Source organism: Coffea eugenioides, chromosome 9 (assembly GCF_003713205.1).
Source record: "Coffea eugenioides isolate CCC68of chromosome 9, Ceug_1.0, whole genome shotgun sequence".
Classification (NCBI taxonomy): Eukaryota; Viridiplantae; Streptophyta; class Magnoliopsida; order Gentianales; family Rubiaceae; genus Coffea; species Coffea eugenioides.
The window spans coordinates 9,165,996-9,187,559 of record NC_040043.1 but is presented as its reverse complement, the minus strand read 5'-3'; the positions used below and the strand labels follow the sequence as shown (position 1 = coordinate 9,187,559).

Sequence of the window (21,564 nt, the reverse complement as noted above, 5' to 3'; positions counted from 1 at the left end):
TATATAATTATATACATATATTATTTATTTATTTTATTTATTTTAACGTGTGACGAGGCGGAGGATGGAGCGGGGTTATACTCCCATGCCTAGATTCTAAACGAGGGGAAAAAATTCCCCCACCCCCTCCCCGCCCCACCCCACCCTTGCCTCATCAGCCCTCGCAGGCACCCGTCCCAATTGCCATCCCTTAAAAAAGAAAGAAAAAAGATAACTTTATTTTATGTTGCTGGATGGATTGGCCTTGGGAGGTTTTCTTTTGTTTGCAGCTAATTAGGCCTTGTCTTTCTCTTTTGGTTTATGTACTCGAGAAGAGAGGGAGGAAAAAAAAATGGAAGAGAGACAAACACCTTCAATTTCCACAGCCCTTGATGGACTTGGGACAAGAACGATTATAATGTATCTGGTTCGTCCAATTCGTGTATTTGTTATAATATTTGAAGTATAATTAAAATAAGTAATATTTTTGTTTCTAATTTTTGTCAAGTATTGTATATATATATACATAAACTTTTTCACCAATAAGATATAACGTAATTGTGCATTAAATAACGAAGCACATACAATAACACAGAACTGAATGACAGAACAAACCTACACAGGGATGGCAACTGGAGCAACATTAATGGGGTAGGGGTTGGGGCGGGTCATTTTCTCCCCTCTTTAAAAAATAGGGCTGGGGAGGGGGTGGGGTATGCCTTGCGTTGTTACTTTCCTATACACACACATATACATATTAGTTGCAATAAGTATATTATTAGTCATCAATATTGAATTATGTATATGTAATATAATTAATATAATTAATATATTAATAATTATATATTTATACTAATACAAATTTTTGATTAATTTTACTAATATATTTGTACTAAATTATTTATTACATTTTTTTACTAATTAAATACTTTTTTCCTTGCTCGTGCAAGCTGGGAGGGCAGCGGCAAGGAAATGTTTGGTTGCCCGCTGCAGCCCGCCTCGCTGCTATTCCTAATCTTACATGTCCTAAGTTTCCTTTGAATAGCCCACATCGACCCTAAACACAAATTCTAGAGTTCTTATAGCCATTATCACACACCTAATGAGTAAGAAAAGTACCTCTATAAGTCACTAATGATCTTTTTTTTGGTTTGCTATAAATTTGGCACAAGATAATTAATTATATAAAAAGTGATTATAGAAAAAATTCTAGATTTTAGATACTTGGCTATTAAAAATTTTAAACTCTAAATACAAAAGTAAATGAAAACAACAAGCAGATATCATAAAATAATCAAACTAGAACGAGCCCTAACTCCCATATTATTCCCACATATAACACGCTTGGCACCTCAATTTTGTGTATTGATCATTTGGCTTAAATTCATACACCTTTGATATGAATGATAAGTTTTGTTTCTGTGTACTAATTTTAATTTAAAAAAAAAAGAGTAAATTTTATATAAATTATTAATATATACACTATCACAGTTGAATGAATGATACATGAACAAATTTTAAATTTTAAATTAAAATTTTATACATGTATCATATATTTAATTTAATGGTGATAGCGTATAGATTGTATATAAGATTAATCCTAAAAAATTACATCAAATTTTTTAAGAGTTGCATCTCTAAAAGTCTTGTTTTGAATACACGTGGCACCCAGTTCAGCCTCCGCTGCCGGCAGGCCCAGGAGCTATTCGCGGTCAAATTCTATTTGTTTGGACACAGGATGTCATGAGACGGCAATAAACCCCTTTTGGAGATTCTGTAATTCTGACAACTATTCTTTAAAAGAGCAAAATAATCTCTGCATTTCCAAACTTCTGACTTTCTCTAAGCAGCAGGGGAAGAAAACAGAGCCATCCCTTTTGTCTCCTGCAACTTCCCTTCAAGGTATGTCAACCTCTTTCGTGGTTTACATTTACATCCATTTGCTTCTGTTGTTTCACTTGTTATCATTTCTTAGTACGGATATTTTTCAGAATTTTGTGATCCATTTGATTGATATGTTCGTTGATCAATTACTGGCAGGACCTTTCTGTTAAAATCTTGTCAACTATAATGGAGAGAATATTATCGCGGTTATAAGATTGAAATATGATTGATTTCTTGGAATTTTTAGCATCAGTAGGATTAATAGCGTAGATGGCTGATGAAAATATGGTTGAAAGATGAACCAAACTATTATATTCTTGAATTGAGCTCGATTTGATAAGAACTCATTCAAACTTGGTTCACCTACTAGTCAAGGCAAATTTGATCAGTAATTTATGTTTGATAATATTCAAATTCGATAAAAAGCTCGTTTAAATTTAGTTCAACATATAAACAAGTCAAGCTTGCAAAATTTCAAGTTCGTTAAAATAATTAAACAAGTTTGAACACTATAGTGTTCGGTTTGATTAGACTTGTTTAAACCCCTAGACGAAAACGTTAATAGAAAGCAAGAAAATGGAAGGGGGCCTTAATTAGTGGATTAAATTTGTGCTATCCTGATAAATCATCTATGAAATCATTTTGAAGTTACGAACATTAGTGGTAAAGTTTCTGTATTTTAAGTAATTATAGATAAAATAAAACATGATTTTCATCAATTTCCGATAATCTGCAACTATTATAGGTTCCTCAAGAAAAAAGGGAAAATTATTAAAGAAACTTGTTTTCTGATCTCCTGAAATGCTAAATATGAAAGATCTCCTGAAATCAGAAACTATGAAAGTTTGACTCAGATCGAATGCGATGGTACTGTGACCAAGAAATTCATTGGAAGATATTCTCTCAGGGAGTTTGCTGATCCCAACTTCAGCAATCTCCTTTACTTGGTTGCAATTATTGGATTTTAAGTCAATGATATAGAATGCGAAAAGATTGATTGGGAGTATTAATGTAATCCTGAGGAAGGTGGGTGTCGAAATGAATTAAAACCCACAAGGGAAGCTATTGTTTTATCAATAGATTGAAAGTCTTTTGGTTTGAGAATTAAGTCTTTCTCATGGATGTGGTCTGCTCCCAAAATACAGAATTTCCTTCAATAGCAGCTGACTTTTCATTCCAAATTGGCCGTGATACTTAATATCAAGAAAGGAGATAATTTTCTGTAGAATAATTGTTGAAATATAACAATCCATCTCCCTCCTCGCCCTTTCAATCATCCACTCATTTAGGATCATCGTCCCTATGAGACACTGCTAAACCTGCACCATGGTCCTAGATTACTGCATCTCCGCAGTGCTGAACTGCAGAGTTGAGCTACATAGAAAATCTTTCGTTCATTGGCAGCTACATTGTTCCCATGTTTCTTTCTTGAACTTAATATTTCTGATTTAATGATTCAAGACATTTATGTCTTTGATGAGTCATCTTCTTGTATCATGAGACGGTATTTCTTTTATTGAAATTTTAATTTTACAATGTTCAGAATCAAATACTTGTTACCCAGCATCTGTATATTTGGCATTTTACATTTTTTTAACATTCTCAAGATTCAAAATTGATGGCACCGTTGCTAATGTTTAACACAGTTCTAGCGCAACCTAAGAATGGCTGGCTCTTCTCTTGAAGATATTTCAGCATCCGGAGCATTTATGAGAAAGCCCTCAACCTTCCGGAATGCAATCTCACGAGATCCAAACTCTCCTTTCCCTGCAGAGGCTGGAAGGTATCACCTATATGTATCATATGGTTGCCCCTGGGCATCCAGGTGCCTGGCATGCTTTAAGATCAAAGGACTGGACAAAATCATCAGCTTTACAGTAAGGTTGCTGTAAATTGCTATGCTATTACTAGTTTTACCTGGAGTTAACTTCTATTTTTGACAACAAATCAGGCTGTTAAAATCAATTGGGCAAGGACCAAGGATACTGATGAGCACATGGGATGGGTTTTTCCTGCTTCAAGTACAGAAGAACCTGGTGCAGATCCTGATCCTTTAAATGGGGCTAAAAGTATCAGAGAACTGTACGAGATTGCGAGCTCAAACTACTCAGGAAGATATACGGTTCCTGTATGTTTTAACCATGAAATGTGATTTTTTTTCGCTAGACTAACCTGCTTGAATATTACAGTTCATACAGTAAGTTATGTTTTCTATTAGGTTCTTTGGGATAAGAAAACGAAAACCATTGTCAATAACGAGAGTGCAGAGATAATCCGGATGTTGAATACAGAGTTCAATGATCTAGCTGAGAATCCAGAGTTGGACCTCTACCCTTCCCATTTGCAATCTCAAATTGATGAGATAAATGGGTGGATTTATGAGGATATAAATAATGGAGTATACAAGTGTGGGTTTGCAAGGAAGCAAGAACCTTATGACGAGGTAAGTATTTTATATTTCCTTTTCCTCTAGATTCCGATAAACATTTTGGTTTCAAATTTTGTATATGGCAATGGTTGAAGGTTTTCCTTTGATGACCTTTTTGCAGGCAGTGAAAAAGTTATACGTAGCCTTAGACAAATGTGAGGAGATACTCAGCAAGCAAAGATACTTGTGTGGTGGAACTGTGACTGAAGCAGACATTCGTTTGTTCGTCACCCTCATAAGGTTTGATGAGGTATGAGCCTTATCTGAAGGAAGATTAGGCTGCTAAAATTATATGTTTGAAGTATAACAACTCAATAAACAAAAGATTAGCTGTTTTTGCCTGTGTCTTTTTTCAGAAACTAATCTTGGATAATCACATCCCCTCTTCCTCAGTTTGTGCGAGTCCATTGGAGACTCAAACCATCTTAACTGGAAGATTTATGCATTGGGGATATTATCTTCCAAATGCAGTGAATCAAACACCATTTTAAAAATGAAATTTCATTGACACTTCTCTGAAGGTATTGAATTGTCTTGCATTTTACAGGCTTATGCAGTGTACTTCAAGTGCAACAAGAAGCTAATACGAGAATATCCAAATCTTTTCAATTACACCAAGGACATTTTCCAGTTACCTGGGATCAGTTCCACTGTCAAGATGGATTTCATCAAGAAGGGCTACGGAAGTCTTTCATCTAACAATCCTTCTGGAATCATCGCCTGCGGTCCAGATATTGACTACTCCTCTCCGCATGACAGATCAAGATTCTAAGCGTAAAAGCTGCATATTGTCTTCTGTCTGCACTGCAGTAGTCCATGTTTGTAAAATTCATCCAAGTTTCCTGGAGCTGAAAATGTACTACTTTTGAAGAGCAAATTTGCTACTGATTACTCATAAGATGATAGCCTGGGTGATAGTTAGAATTTTGCTACTGATTTGCTGCTACTACTACTACTACTACTTTTTAAAAAATAAAAAGTACTACTGATTTCCCATTTTGCTACTACTACTGATTTCCTATTTTGCTACTTTTTTAAAAAATTGTACTACTTTTGAAGAGCAAATTTGCTACTGATTATCTCTCTTTCTTATGAGTACTACTACTACTACTACTATTATAAATAAGAGCACAAGGGGAAAGAAAAAGAGGGAGGAACACTCTTGACTTTTTTTCTTAATATTAAAAAGGCAAAAAAATGAGAATAACAATTTCAAAGCTTTGATTGTTTAACTATACAAGTGATGAAGATACATTGTTTTAAAATATTTCAACATCTTAAATTAGTTGAATGGTGGGTGCAGAAAAAAATAAAAAAGATGAATGGTTGGTTAAAGCGTCTAGAAAATATTGGAGTGTAAACTGATAATAAAGTTATCATAATTTTTGGGAATAGATTGATAATAACGTTAAAGATTAAACATGTCTTTTCATTTAAATTAATAACTTAAATCACGTTTGATTGTTAGTGTTGGAGACAAAGTGACTAAAGTGTAACATTAAAAAAAATTAAATAAAACGTTAGGGCACAAAATGATAATAATCCAAAAGAAACCAACAAATGACATAATCCTAATCGTCCATTCCAATTACCATTCAGTTCAATGACTACCATCAACGGCTGTTAGATATCCTAACCTTAGAAGAGGAACCGATCAGCGTTGTAATTTTCAGAAGGGATAATTTCACAAACCTCCCCTGAGGGTTCTGACACTTGCACTAAGACCCCTCTAGGTTTTAAAAATTTCACCTAGCTCCCTTGCTTTTCAAATTGGTAACAATTCAGTCCAATTAGGATTAAAATATTACTATCATGATAAAGATGACATTTATATTCCATGAATACCCTCTTCCTCCCTATATTAGTACAAGATTGCTTGTTAATAAAAACCTACTAATTTTCCTTTCGTAATAATATTAGTGTAACACTTTTTGAATTTCACTTATAAACATTTATGTATTTAATATAAATTAAATGATTCAAAGTAAAATACTCATAAATAGTTAGTACTTTATTCATATAATGGAAGAAACTCGTAAAGAACTGGTATGTTATGGACAATTTTTTTTCTACTTTCAAATACTTCATTTATATTAAATACAAAACTTACTAGTTTTCCTTTCGTAAAAATATTTGTGTAACGGCTTTTGAATTTTATTTGCAAATATTTATGTATTTAACATAAATTAAATGATTCAGAATAAAATGCCCATAAAAATCTGGTACTTGGTTCATATAATAGACAAAGGTCATAAAAAATTGGTACTTTATGGGATATTTCTTTTTGCTCATAAATAGCTATTATTTTGTTTGTGTAATAGAAGAAACCCATAAAGAGCTGATATGTTATGGGCAATTTCTTTTCTTTTTTTTTACTTTTACGTATTTAATTTATGTTAAATACAAAACCTACTAGTTTTCCTTTCGTAAAAATATTAGTATATCACTTTTTAAATTTTACTTACAAACATTTATGTATTTAACATAAATTATATGATTCAGAATAAAATGCCTATAAATAGCTAGTATTTTATTCATATAATAGAAGAAACCCGTAAAGAGCTGGTAAAAAATGGGTAATTTCTTTTTTTACTTTCACGTATTTAATTTATGTTAAATACAAAACCTACTAGTTTCTCTTTCGTAATAATATTGGTGTAACACTTTTTGAATTTCACTTATAAACATTTATGTATTTAATATAAATTAAATTATTCAAAGTAAAATACTCATAAATAGCTAGTATTTTATTCATATAATGGAAGAAACTCGTAAAGAACTGGTATGTTATGGACATTTTTTTTTTACTTTCAAATACTTCATTTATATTAAATACAAAACATGCTAGTTTCCTTTCGTAAAAATATTTGTGTAACGGCTTTTGAATTTATTTGCAAATATTTATGTATTTAACATAAATTAAATTATTCAGAATAAAATACCTATAATCATCTCTATCTTTTTATTAACAAGCAATCTTGTACTAATATAGGGAGGAAGAGGATATTCATGGAATATAAATGTCATTTCTATCATGATAGTAATATTTTAATCCTAATTGGACTGAATTGTTACCAAATTTGAAAAGCAAGGGAGCTAGGTGAAAATTTTAAAACCTGGAGGGGTCTCAGTGCAAGTGTCAGAAACCTCAGGGGAGGTTTGTGAAATTATCCCTTTTCAGAAATGAATCGTCTAGTGGTCTGATTACAGGCGGAGCTCGTCAAGAATCTCAAGTGAAGCAGCGACCTTGGCTACCACTAGGGTTGTAGGCGGCGCGTTCTTCCATTTAGGTATCTTTCCTCCACCAACCCCCCCCCCCTTTCCGTCATTCTTTTGATACTACAATGGCGACACCTTTCCCCCTTTAATACATGTCTCCTTCTCTTGGCTGTGTGGAGTTTTTTTTTTTTTTTTTAAATTTCTTTAATTGTACTAGAATTGGTGTCTCCGTTCAGTCTTATTGGAGCTCTTTAATTTCTGTTCTCCGGTTGCCCTTTAAATTCTTTAAGTTTTTTTAATTTCTTTCATTTCTGTTCGATTATTGTTCTTTATATTGTTGGCTGAAGATATTTGGAATTCCGGTTTATGCAGAGTTTACATTTTGTGTGTACGGTAGTTAATTGTTGCAATCTTAAGGCTAGTAGCTCCACTGTTGGTACTCCCCATAACCATTTTTTATTTTTTAAGCAAATTTCTCACTTACACTTTTTCCTGTACCACCAAACCCATCATCAATTTCAACCGTTTGATTGCCTAGTTTCACGAAGTAAACAACAGTACATGAAGATTCACAAGTCGTTGAATATATTTATTCTAGAAGGGTTTATTTGACCTACTCGTACCGTCTAATCTTTTAAAAAGGCGTTCTTAGTGAGTTATTTTAGTTCCACGCTTTTGTTCCTTTGAAACAAAATGAAACAGAGCATTAAGTTCAACAATTAGCCCCTCCTGGGCAGCTCGATTGATCACTACAGTCCCTTGAAAGTCGTTGTCCAGCTCCCCACCAGGGATTGAGTCCCAGTGGTTACCGTGTTCAGGGGGAAGGGGCCTCTCTTCCTGGGTCGGAGTGGGATTAGTCGGGCCTCTTACGGATTGACCCGGACACCCGCTCTGTTGACAAAAAAAAAAAAAAAAAAAAAGTTCAACAATTAGTTGTTATTTGCAATAAATGAGTAGTTTTTTTTTTTTTTTTTTGTCAAAAACAATAAATGAGTAGTTAGTTTATCGGAATCAAAGGAAATAAGAATGAAATTTTCTTTGGTGACATAAGTTCCTTTTTTACTTATATTTCTGGTTCTTAATTAATTCTTAGTTAAGAAGTCTCTATTTAGAAAAAAGATTGAATTCTTCAAATTAAGCAAACAAAACGAATTTCTTATTTTTATCTTAGGTATATAATTCAAATAAAATATAAAAAATAAATAAAAATGGTCTACTTAGGATGAATGATCATTTACTTATGCGCTTCATTGTCCCCGTTTCACCCATTCGTCGACTCCCATAATAATGAATCAATCATTCATTTACTTGTTGACTCCCATAAGGATGAATCAATCATTTACTTGTGCACTTGATTGTTCCGTTTCACCTATTCATCTACTCCCATGACCTGCTTGATTGTCCCGTTTCTCGTATTCATTGAGTCCCATGATCTACTTTTAAAGATGAATGAATCTTTTTAAGGATGAATGAATCATTCACTTGTGTGTTTAGAACTACATATCTTCCACCTTTTGGGTATTTCGACTGGCAACTAAGCAACAATTTTCCTTGATCTGCATAACCTTCTTGTGCCCCCATGCCAGCTTTAAGATCGATGCAAAGAAAGGAGACTACCAAGTGACTTTCAAAGACTCAAAAGTATGGGTGAAGGGCGTAGATCTTCGGCACGGGTACCACGGAAGGAAAATTGTGTAACTGGGCGGACTCAGTTTCAAACGGGTACCTCATCTCAGCCTCTCGAGCTTGATATGCCTGCGAGAATTTATGAGTTGCTTCAAGAGTTGCATGTTCAGCTTGATCGCCAATTCCAGACAATGAATCAAAAAATGGATCGTTTGGAATATGGGCTTACACTGCTGATGGATGAATCTCAACGGCAGCAGTACCAAATATTCAAGCAACAGCAGCTGATGGACAATAATAATATGGAAGACGAAGAAGGGGGAGAAGATGAGGACCAACAAGAGCATCACAATGAAAGAACCCAGAAAGGGCAAAATGGTGGGGGAGAGCATGAGCGGAGGACCAAGGCTCGACGCTCGTAGATAATGAGTGGCTACGGTTGTGAATTGTGATCCAACTGTTAGTGACTGTCTGTTCAGTTTCCTTTTAACCCTTTTGTTAGTTGGCTGTGAATTAGTGGTTCATGTAAACTTAAAAAAGGAGTTCTGATCCTTGTTTTGGTCTTTTGCGGTGCCGATGAAACTAAGCTGCTATGTGATGTTTGCATTCAATGTGTGGTTAACTTTTGGTGGTACTGTAAATTCTTCTGTTTCGCAGTTTTTGTGGATGGTGTTAAGTGTTGATGTTGGACTAGTTTAGACAATGGGGGGAATGATGCCATTACTGGTACAGTATGCCTAGTCTTCCTCAAAGATCAATTATTACGACTCCCTTGGAGGTCAGTAGATGCATTAGAAGACAAGCAAGCGAAACGATTTTTTCCCAAATATTTCAACAGATAAAATTCCAAATAATAAATTTCAAAAAATACCCAAAACAAAACAATCTAAATGCAATCGCCTATTTCTGCTAGTACAGTGCTTCAACTGATCAGTAAAAATTGAGCTGGCCTTGAGGTGTTATTCACCGTGGTTAAGTGGTGAATGAGGCTATTATGCTTTCCTTAGACTCTCTCATTTTTTTTTCTTTATGTTATGATGCTTAATTCCTCCGACCCTCTCCTTGTCTTCTTTGTAGTTTTTCTTCATGAATTTGACTATTGTTAGCAATGCTCCTGATGATCCTTATACGTTGTGCCATTGCAGTGTTATACTGTAAACATGGCAATGCCAACGCAAAACTTCAAATTTGATAATGGTTAATCTCTTCTGAAAGCCATTAGAAGGATGGGTACACAAGCTTAATCAAATACATAATGGCATCCATTCCTCAGAAGAAGTATAACTCTTCCAGGATAACCTTTGTCATAAAGACATCTCACACAATTATTCTTTTGCAGGTGATCCATTCACTTGACAACATACATTTTCCAAAATAACCATCATCCAGTATACCGCTCTTGTATAACAGGTACTTACAAGTAAATTATGCTTCCATTACATATTAATGACTTGTAGGATAGCTACTTAGATCCTCTTGTTCCCACTAAATCAAGGAGAAAACAAGCACACATCCTCTAAAGAAAACAGCTACATAGCTGGAATCAGATTCCTCATGTCCTGCATAGATATGCAGCAGGACTAGATTCTTTCTAAATCAGTGTCTATTGCTCCAAGAAAAGGTATATCTAAGCAGCAGCAAGCGCTACTATCTACTGCAAGACAACACTGTGACACCAAGGCCGATCATCTTCTCAAATATAACCGAGGTAAAAGTTTATACTTAAATAAAATGATCACTGAATCAACATAATCAAGCACTATATGCACATAACTTGTAGATTATTATCCCATAAGAATGAGAGCAGAAATTGGATAAATGTAGAATTCACACATGTACAACAAATTTGACCAAGCCAAATTGAGAGCATAGTAAACCATATCTGAAATATAGAAGACTAAAAGCCTCACATGACTTGAATGTCTATCACCAAAGGTACAACAAGAGTAAATTTCAATCCCGGAAATTCTTAAAGAGCACTATTCTGGTAACAAAAATAAGAAAATATTTAAAAAGTGACAAAAACTTAATCCAGAAATACATTCTTCCCAGTCTCGTCTTTCAGTTTCAAAGGTTCAGATAAATCCTAACCAGGTTGGCACCAGTTCTTCATTGTAAACGTTAAAAGAAACTCGAGTTCCAAACTCAAACTTCAATAATCAATACAGAGCTATCATCCCTTAATAGGTTGTGATATACTGGTAGTGGTAGACCATTCAGGTGGTAAACTTCATAGGCAGATGACCACAAAAAAAAAAATGCAGTTTCTGTCTTAATAAAGCAACTATAACACTAAAAAGAAGATTGGCAACACATGAGCTCAAAAAATATCATAGTCCATAACAATCTCGGCAAGCCAAAAGGACAACCCTTAATTGTAGACTACATCATACCATAAACTGCAAGTATAATCTGATACCTCAAACTGAATTCTTCCTCAACAATGAATAAAAATGACCAACAACTCAAAAATCATCCCAGAAAATGCGAAAACTTAGAAAGCTCTCCTTTGCAACCTTGTCTGCTCATAAAATTAATACATGCCGCCTTCCTAAGTATTTGATAATCCTTATATTTGATAATCCTTCTTAAATTATGAAAATAAAATATGTTCTAGTAGTTGTCTACTACTTTTTTGTTTTTATTCAGAATAAACTTTTAACAGTGATTTTTTTTTCACTCGAAAATAACCTTTTGTCCTTATAAAGATTTCAGAATAAATCTTTAACTCTAGAAAGAAATTTTGCCAAACGTCTCCCATAGGAATGAGCATTCAAAACATATATACCTACACATCAGAGTATAGTAATCGATTCACATTTTAAAAAAAAGCCTCAACTATAACAGTAAACTGCATATACTTGCGAAGAAAATTATGGAAGATGCAGAATTCTGCAGAGTTCAATCTGGAAGTTAGGATTCTTGAAGCTGATGCGAGGAGAGGCAGACAGCGAGAGATTGCTGAGCCTGCCGGCACTGTTGGCGCTTGAGGGCGGTGCCGCCGCTGGAGCAGAGGTTCCGGACGGCTTCTGATTCATTTGGACAAGCTACAGCTACTAAACACTGGGCTAGAGAGTGATTCAGGTGGCGGCATGCCGCCTGCCGAGGTGGACCCGCCGAGATCCGCCGGTGGCAATCTGTTAAGGCCCGGTGGAGGCGGTCGCACTCCGGGAAAGAAATGCCAATGTCACCGGCTGGTGGCGGTGAGTCTCCTCCTCTACTCGACATGTTTCTCGTGGGTCCCAGTGGTACCTAGCACTTATACATGATTTTCAGTTTTTCTATGGACTACTTGACAAAGCTTTTAGTTTTTGTTACAATTTCCCCCCTCCAAGTTATAGTTCAATTTCTAATTGCCCCGTTTTACGTTTTACATGAATGAATCAACCCATCCATTTCAAAGTTTTTCTTAGATATATGGGAAAATTATTCAAACATCTCTCACATTTCACCAAATAAATTTTTTCGTCATTTACTTGTAAAACGGTAATTTACGTCCTTTACAATATAGTCAGTAAAATTTGGTTCCAACGTAGATTTTTAACAGCTATAAATCTAGGGTAAACTACAAAAAAATCTCATGTGATAAACCTAATATACAGAAAAGCTCCCATAATTTTAAAATATACAACATGACACTCCGTACTTTGAATTAAATTGTAAAGATGATGGAATCCGTTAAACTTAATGGATTTGAAACTAAAAGAGTGGGATTTTGACCTTTAGTACATAAAAAAAAATGACTGTATGTTGGTCATGTGGTGATTTGAAACTAAAAAATGATAAAAAATTTAGGTTAGGACTAAATTTTGTTAATTTAAACTTGTAAGGGACGTAAAGTTAATATTTTAAAAGTGAATGATGAAAAAATTTATTTGACGAAATGTAAAGGACATTTTAAACGGCTTTTTCTAGATGTATCATGCTATACATCTAAATGTACTTCTAGCTACTGTCCATCCATTTTTTTTTTTTTTTTTTTTTTGCATATTGTATGCTGACAAATGTTGAAGTTTTAGAACGAAATATCTTTTTGCTCTTAATTTGATACATCTTTCAATTTCTTTTTGACAAATGCATATGACCGTGCCTTAAAATATGGCTTGTGCATAACAAAATATCAGTGTGGTTTTTTGACATGCGTGATGATGAAATATGATTATGGTATTTTGTAGACAAAAATGAACTTAACAATCATGTTGTGCTCTTTTGGGATTGGAAAACCAGGATATTGTATAGCATAGAATCCTTTTGCTACGACTGAAAGATTTGAGGGAAACATTAGTTGAATTGAAACGTGAAGCGGGGGCCAGCGGACAAGGTTAGAAATTAGAGTACGGTGTAATTGGACAGAAAAGGTCGAATCAATCATAAAATTTATCATTGATGACAATAATGTGTATATGCTATCCTAATAGTATATAATCTCATTTAAATTGATATAGAGTAGGGACAGGTCTTTTAATCCTAAGTTCTTCGTATTGTCAACTTTTGGTTTGTTAAAAATATATTGAAAATGTGATAATCAACATTCTTTTGGCTTTTGAGGTTAGTTCTGTGATTAGGTTTATTTAATCAGCAAAAGTCAATTGACAAAACTGATAAAAAACATTCTTTTGGCTGAATACAAAAACATATATATATATGTATCTATATCTATATAAATTTGAGAAAGGATTTTTAGCAACAAGCCTCCACACATCTTTCCACTCTCAATTCCAATTTTCTAGCATTTTACATTTAATTTATTTCGTAAAATACATCATGTCCACATTTGAAACACGCTACCACGTTTCCATCAAATAAGAATTCCACTTCAACTAACACTCCTCCCTTCACATACCTTCCCACTTCAATTAATATTCCTTCAATTAACAATTTCGCTCCAATTAAAACTCCTCCAACCCAATAATAAGAGATAACAACATAATTTCATTTGAGAAACCTGCAATTTACCAAATTTGAGAAGTAATTTTTAGTAAAAAATCTCCACATCTACTCTTCACATTTGAAATTGTTGGTTATTTTTTAAAATCATTTCATTTCAAATTGTTAGTTAACTAGCATTTTAACCTATTTCAAATCAAAATAATATTATATATATTTGTATATTGTGGTACAGAATAATATATATATATATACACACACTAAAACTTTTTAAGAAGTGTATGCTTAACATGTTGAAAAAATTTTAATTTATAATGTTTATATGATAGAGGAATTGTTAACTCATTTAAGGAGAGGGTTAGGTTGGATGGTAAGGTGAGAAGAATTTTCTAAAAAAAAATTTATCAATTTGTTTGTTGCTTTTTAAAATCACTTCATTTCAAATTGTGAGTTAATGTGCATGTTATCCTATTTGAACTTCAACTCATCGCATTCCTAATTGCAATGTGTTATTTACAATTCTACTCCAATTAAGACTTCTATAAGATCATAAGAAGAGATAACAAATATAATATCCTTTTCATGCCTTCTTAATTTAAGTAAGTAAGGGAAAATGTTATTTACACTCCCATTTTTGTTATTCACACGTCAATGATCATTTTGATCATAATGTTTTCATTAATTGGACTATATAATCAAATAAATGGTGGAATTGCAAATAATAAAAAATGGAGTGTAAATAACATTTTCCTAAGTAAGATGTGGCTTTCGTGCCTTTCTAATTTAAATAAGCAAAAAGTGGCTCCACTTATATAGAAATTTAATTTGAAGTTTATTAGTGGAAGGGTAAATAAAGAAAAAACATTGCCAAACTTAGTAAAAGTAAAAAAGTAAATGATAATATTTTATCTTTTAACTTAGTAATTCTAAGTAAAATGGTGAAATTAAATAGAAAACAAAAACGAAATAATGTTGTGGATTTAAAACATCAAGAATGGTACCATTCATGAAATTTAAATTATGAAATCACTAAATATAAAACAAAGTACCACTGGTCTTTTAACGTGGAAATTTTTATTTGAAATATTCATTTTTGATAAAAAAAAAATAATGATAATAACAACACTAATTCTACCAAAAATTTTTAAAAAGTAAGATTATAGTCTAAGAGCAAGATATAGAACATTTGACCTTAAGATACTACTTAATTTGTATATATCTAACCCAAATTTGACCCTGATTAGATTTGAATAAGAATGCAAAACCCAAACACTAAGGAAAACTTTTGGTATCATTAATTATTTTATGTATTCTTATTGCTGTCTTCATATGTAAATATGTATTTCCTATGTTAATATATATATATTGATTGTACTACTTGAGGGTATTATAGATATTATCAGTTTTTCATTTCAATTTTTAGATGCTAATAATTGCAACCATTGTTATCAATTTTCAGTTTTATATTTTCATTATGATAGGTAAAGTTAAATATATTGGGTCACAGGGATATGAATCTAGAGGTTGGGTAGGCGGGGAAGGGAACCGAATGGTGAGGAGTAGAAAAGTGGAAGGAAAGGTTGAAGAAGAAATGTGGGTTACAAGAATGAGTGAAGAAAGAGGAAAAGAAGAAAGGGTCGCAGGGATATGAAATCTACACAAGGATGGTGATTTTCAATAATTTTGAGAATTCTAAAAATACATATTATAGAGATTTTTTTTAAATCTACGTTAAAATTTATGAAAAATACTAATCTAAATGCAGTCAACAATTTTAGGGCACAGGATAGGAGAAATAATTTTTTTTCTAAAAATTGAAGAAAATAAATTGGTTATAATTTATTTTCTTATATTATAAGTTTTGATATATGGGTATAACATAATATATTTTATCGGATATTGATAAATTTTTTTTAAAAAATTTTTTCTCACCTTACCATCCAATCTAATCTAATCATCTTCTTAAATGCGTTAACAATTCCTCTATCATGTAAACATTATAAATTAATTTTTTTTTCAACATGTTAAGCATACACTTCTTAAAAATTTTCAGTATATATATATATATATATATTATTTCGTACCACAATATATAAATATATACAATATTATTTTGATTTGAAATATAACCCGTGCATAGCACGGGTTAAAATGCTAGTATATATAAAATCCTCCACAGTAGTAGTATATTAGTGGAAGGGAACTAATGGGAAGTTATTTGACAAATCATATTTCCTAATCTCAAGTAACCAACGTCTGTGATTAGTGGAGGTTGAGAAATGGTTTCTAAGTTACCAGAAATTTACTTACACTAGTGTACTCTTTCACTGATTAATTTCTGTCTATTAAGAAAACAAAAGAAATGTAAAACAGTTTGAAAGCATTGCCACAAAAATAGGAAGTAATATAGGAGTTGTGGGACGAGTGATTTCGTGGAAGTTATAACTATTCTGACTCTTTTCAGTTACTATGTACTAGTGCTCAATACACACCTAATGTATGTGCAATCAAAAAATACATAATATTTATGGTCATATATTTTAAATAAAATTTTTGTTACTGAAGCAAACTTTTTAAATATTATTCATAAAATAATTTTATATTTGTAGGTATAATGTTTAGGGGTAATTACGTTGAAAACATATACTTAAATAGTTAAAAATAAAAATAGTCATGAGTAATTATAGATAGTTAAAATAAAGTAGTTTTTTATAAGTTCATAAAGTGATAATAAATGTTAACTGCAATGTTAATTCCAAACCCGTTTCTCAACCCTTATATATAGCATAGATAATAAATTTTTATCGTCTACCAAGAGATACTTTGTATATAACTGTATATGACCTGCCTTAATCCAACTACTATAATTATTTACTAGAAAACTTCAACCGAACTACTACCAATACTAGTAGTGATATTTGGAGTTCAATCTCATATGCATATCATTCATATTGACTGGTATTAATACACTGTTCTTGTGGGCAACGGTGATAGTAAACTGATCTTAGAAGATGAGAAGATTAGAAGGGAAACTGATACCATGAGGAGAGGAAAACTGATCCTAGAAGAGATTTGCTCCGAAAGATTGATTCTGCAGTCTAATTGTCTCAATGGGAACGAGTGAGAGTTTGTACCCATGAAGTACTTCATTTTAAGATCTTATTTGTTTCATGGTAAAAAAAAGGGCAAATTACAAAACAGCCCCATGTGGTAAACCTAGTATACAAAAAAGCCCCCATAGTTTCAAAATATACAACACGACACTCCATACTTTGAACTAAATTGTAAAGGTGACGGAATCCGTTAAACTTAACGGAAATGACTTATTGGAACCTAAAAAAAAAAATTTTATACCTAATTTTTAACAAATATACCTGTTCTACTCCTTAACCCTCAATTCTCTCTATTTAGAGAATAAAACAAATGATTTTTTTGAGCTGTCTTTTGCTTAATTATATTTGGGCATTTTGGTCATTTCGTCCATTTCCGTTAAGTTTAATGGATTCCGTTACCTTTACAATTTAGTTCAAAGTACGTGGTGTCGTATTGTATATTTTAAAACCACAAGGGACTTTTCTATATATTAGGTTTATCACATGGGGCTTTTTTATTTTTTACCCTAAAAAAAAAAAGAGAATAAAGCATTTAAGGAAAAAATAAAACTAGTCTGCTTCCCCATTTTGTTCATGTATGAATCAAAGCCTAAGATTTGAGTTATTCGATTTTGATTGCATCAGAGCATATCCGTTTTTGGGTCGAATACTTGAGACCGAGACCATGCACTCGATTATTGTTGCCCGGGGAAGCATTACTAGAGATTGCTTTATATATTGTTTGGTTACACCGTGGCCTAGAATCCATTTTGACTACATTGGGATTTTGTGGGAAAAAAAAAAGAAAAGAAAAGAAAAGGGAACAATCTTTGGTTGGATTGGAATTTTATAGGAAAAGTGAGTAATCTTGTTGTTGGATTTGGATAGTAGTAGTTTATTGGGCATTGGAAGAAGTTGAGGGATTTGTGAACGTAATGTATGTCTTTCTTTGAAATAATTATAATTGGCTCACAATAAACGTTATCATTCTTTAATATTTTCTTTGTCAATCCAATTTCACAAATTTTATAGACAAGACAAGAAGTCTCCAAACGTCTTTCATGTTAACTAGTTAGGTGAAAGACCCTTTTATAACTAAAATTAAGACATAATTACCTACAGTGAGTTATAAACCCCAAATTATTCAAGCTATTTACAGGATGGCCAAATAATAAACTGATCTCATAATACAATGTCAAAGTTTTCTAGAAAATGGCTTTACTAAAATGTGAATTTCCTGGCAAGCCATTTTCAAGAAATGGATCATCTTTGTTATGGCCAAAATTTTAAGAAATGGCCAAATTATGGTAATCATAGTTTAAACATGGCCAAACTTATTATGTTAACCAATTTCACACAAATAAATCCAAGAATAGTTCTAAAAGTCCAAATTAATTCTCCAACTCAAGTTTAAATAAGAAGAACCCTATTATATGGATGAGTTTAACTTTAGGGCCAAGTCTGAATTCAAATCCAACCCAATCTTGACTGGACCGTTTCTACAAGTTAATGAATAAATAAATAAATAATGCTTATTTCATGGATAACCAAATTATTTCACCTTATAAAAAAAATGATACTTTCTAAAAAGGAAAACCTTCCAGTTTAGAAAACTTATCAAATATCTTTTATAAAAGGTTTAGACATGTTTTCTAAGGTTATTCAAAATAGAAATAAGCACTTTAAACACAGGACATATGAATTGATTAAGGTATATATATATATATATATATGTCACCGGTCATAGGTTTGAAGCGAGTTCATGGACACTTTAAGAATCTTTTCAATCCAACAGTTTGAGATAGGTGGTGCATACCCCTTTATGTTCTTTAAAGAGTTAAATATGAATTTTCTCATTTAAATGCATTATTTTAATATATGTAAAATGGATCATGTATACCTATTTGAAATATTGTGCTATGTAATATTTTATGAAATGAGTGGCATATTTTCATGAAATAAAAAAGATATGCATGTGATGTGTGATGTGAATTTATATTAGGGTAAAATACATAAAACCCCCCTATGGTTTACCTATTGTACATAAAACTTCCTCATTATTTAAAAACCCACACATAACCTCCCTATACTTTGGACTTCTTTGGAACTTGGATGAAAAGCATCCAAACTAACGGAGTTTGTGATACACGCGTGAATTAAGTGAGTTTCAAGTGACATTGTCAAGGACAATTCAGTATTTTGCAGTTTTTTGTCATTTCCTTTTCTTTTTTTGGTTTATTTTCCTTCTTCATTTCTTCCTTGCTCACTACCAAACTGGTCAATAACACCAAAATGATCAACGACACTGGTGAATACCAATCATCATCAGTACCACCACCGATCACCAGTAGCTCCACCATCGCCACCAATCACCAGCAACTCTACCACCAATCATCACTAATTTCAACGCTCAACGATCCCAAAATAACACCAAAAAATTTCCAATTAGATAGAGCGCAAAATAACAACAAAAATTCTCAATCTAATAGTCTCAAAATATTAACAAAAAATTCTCAATCAATGATCCCAACCTAACACCAAAAGCCTTCAACATATCAATCACATAGTGGCTCTGCTATCAACTTCAAATTAATCCCAAATTCAATAGAAACATGAATGCAAAATTAGATCTGACGATGTCCATTTGTCGGTGGTGTCAGTTGAAGGACGGACGGAAGGAAATGAAAAGGGAAGCAAAAAAAGAAAAATCAATTGACGGGCAAGGAGGAGAAATCGAGGTCCACTGCCTTCATGTAATTGGAGAGTGAAGACCCACTTGGCTTGCTTGGAATACTGAGAGACAGAGCCTCCTAATCAACTGCGATGGGGCCGAGACCTTCGAACGATTGGTGATGAAGATACAGACAAAAGAGCCGGTTTTGTTGCCTAAGAAACTAATGATTCAGAGGAGAAAGAGACTAAGCAATCCAAGTCTCCAAAAAAAGTTGCTGCTTAGATTTGGGTTCTTAATTTTACAGAAGAACACATGAAAAAGTCATGAGTCTAGATCGGCGGTGATAGAGATGCTGTTGAAAATGAAGATGGCGAGATGGTGATAGCAAGATGATGGCAGCAATGAAAGAGTGGTGTTGGCTGGATTGATGGGGCAAGCAAAAGAAAGAAAAATCAAAGGGGAAAGGGAAAACAGAAAAATGTTCTGAAAAAAGGAAGAAATAAAAGCCCAGAACGTTCTGACATTTCCTTGAAGAAGATGATACTTCTTATAAAATTTCAAATGAGCCCCTTAGTTCTACCTTTGTTTTCAAATGAAGGAATAAAGTTTTTAAAACTTTAATTGAGCCCTAAGTTAACCTTTGATTTAGTTTGGAAATAGGGTTAATATAGGAAATTTACATCTTTCCGTCAATTTGGATGATTTCTGTCCATTATCCAAAGAAGTCCAAAGTATAGGGAGGTTATGTGTGGGTTTTTAAATAATGAGGAAGTTTTATGTACAATAGGTAAACCACAGGGGGGTTTTATGTATTTTACCCTATATATTATGAAAAATTCTAAACGGTCATAAAATAGATAGTAGGGGTTGTAGTCCTAATATGTATGGTCATGGTAGCTGTTATGCCCGCCGATTGACAGTCATGATAGCCACTGTATCCAACCTATTGACTTATGTTATGTTATGTGATCGAACGGTTTATGAGAAACCTCTTTGTCGCTCTCTTTGAAGCAGTTTACTCTGTATACTCAGTACTCACAAACCGAATATTGCATGTACTTGTTTATGAACTATACTTTATGAAATAAGATGACATAATTGACACATTTATGATTTGTAAGAATTTTCTATGAATATGATCATGTCATGTTATGTGTTTTCATACCGTGTTCAATGGGAGACCATCTCTAAAACCTATGCGATTAAGTGCCACGTCGGACGGAGGTTCTTATGTGTATACCACATGCTCTCAATCTCAATGAAATATGTATATGTAATGTATGAAAATATATCAAATGTTTTATTCGATGTATGCATGTGATATCGTGTGACCAAATTTAAAAATATATAGTATGTACATAGTTACATCATCCAAGAGGGGAGTAAGTATTATCTACTAGACGTACACCGCTCAACCTGTGTTTTCTTTATCTTTCTTGCAGATTAGAAAGCAAGATCGTAGACGTTTAGAAGATAAGAAAAATGTAGATAAATAGACGTTTTCAGTCTAGAAGTATAGATAAGGTGTACAACAGATATTTGGATTCGAATATTGTATGTATTTTTTTTAGTAATTGTAAGTTTTAAATTTTAGTGAATCTTCATAAGTATGAACATGTTGTCTTGTATTTGTGGGAGTAAATTCTTATGAGGACGGGGTGCCACGTTGCAAATCCAGATTAAGATATTGAGAGGACTCTTTCTGACAAAAATATGTAATTGTCAACAAAGTTGTTGCTTTTTTCTTTTCTTCAAATCCAAAAATTTATTATTTA

General features: G+C 32.9%; 2 protein-coding genes and 1 long non-coding RNA gene across 3 annotated transcripts; 2 read left to right on the top strand and 1 right to left on the bottom strand.

Annotated features, from left to right (window-relative positions):
- The first annotated feature begins 1,720 nt into the window (after positions 1 to 1,720).
- Positions 1,721 to 5,227, top strand: LOC113783082 (glutathionyl-hydroquinone reductase YqjG-like). Its single transcript, XM_027329112.1, has 6 exons — positions 1,721 to 1,881; positions 3,510 to 3,740; positions 3,815 to 3,991; positions 4,082 to 4,306; positions 4,413 to 4,541; positions 4,839 to 5,227. The coding sequence occupies exons 2-6, from the start codon at positions 3,528 to 3,530 to the stop codon at positions 5,061 to 5,063; spliced, it is 969 nt and encodes a 322-aa protein (XP_027184913.1). The 5' UTR covers positions 1,721 to 1,881; positions 3,510 to 3,527; the 3' UTR covers positions 5,064 to 5,227.
- Positions 5,228 to 7,496: 2,269 nt separating this feature from the next.
- On the top strand, positions 7,497 to 9,792 carry LOC113783083. Its single transcript, XR_003469882.1, has 2 exons — positions 7,497 to 7,581; positions 9,097 to 9,792. It is a non-coding gene; the product is annotated as an uncharacterized LOC113783083 (long non-coding RNA).
- A 2,003-nt stretch (positions 9,793 to 11,795) lies between these two features.
- Positions 11,796 to 12,388, bottom strand: LOC113783557. Its single transcript, XM_027329722.1, has one exon. The coding sequence runs from the start codon at positions 12,362 to 12,364 to the stop codon at positions 12,050 to 12,052; it is 315 nt and encodes a 104-aa protein (XP_027185523.1). The 5' UTR covers positions 12,365 to 12,388; the 3' UTR covers positions 11,796 to 12,049.
- Between the last annotated feature and the right edge of the window lie 9,176 nt (positions 12,389 to 21,564).

Coding starts and splice junctions, on each gene's coding strand:
- LOC113783082 (XM_027329112.1), top strand. CDS start 3,528: ATGGCTGGCTCTTCTCTTGAAGATATTTCAGCATCCGGAGCATTTATG. Junction 4,307..4,412: donor AGCAAGAACCTTATGACGAG/GTAAGTATTTTA, acceptor ACCTTTTTGCAG/GCAGTGAAAAAGTTATACGT. Junction 4,542..4,838: donor CCCTCATAAGGTTTGATGAG/GTATGAGCCTTA, acceptor TGCATTTTACAG/GCTTATGCAGTGTACTTCAA.
- LOC113783557 (XM_027329722.1), bottom strand. CDS start 12,364: ATGTCGAGTAGAGGAGGAGACTCACCGCCACCAGCCGGTGACATTGGC.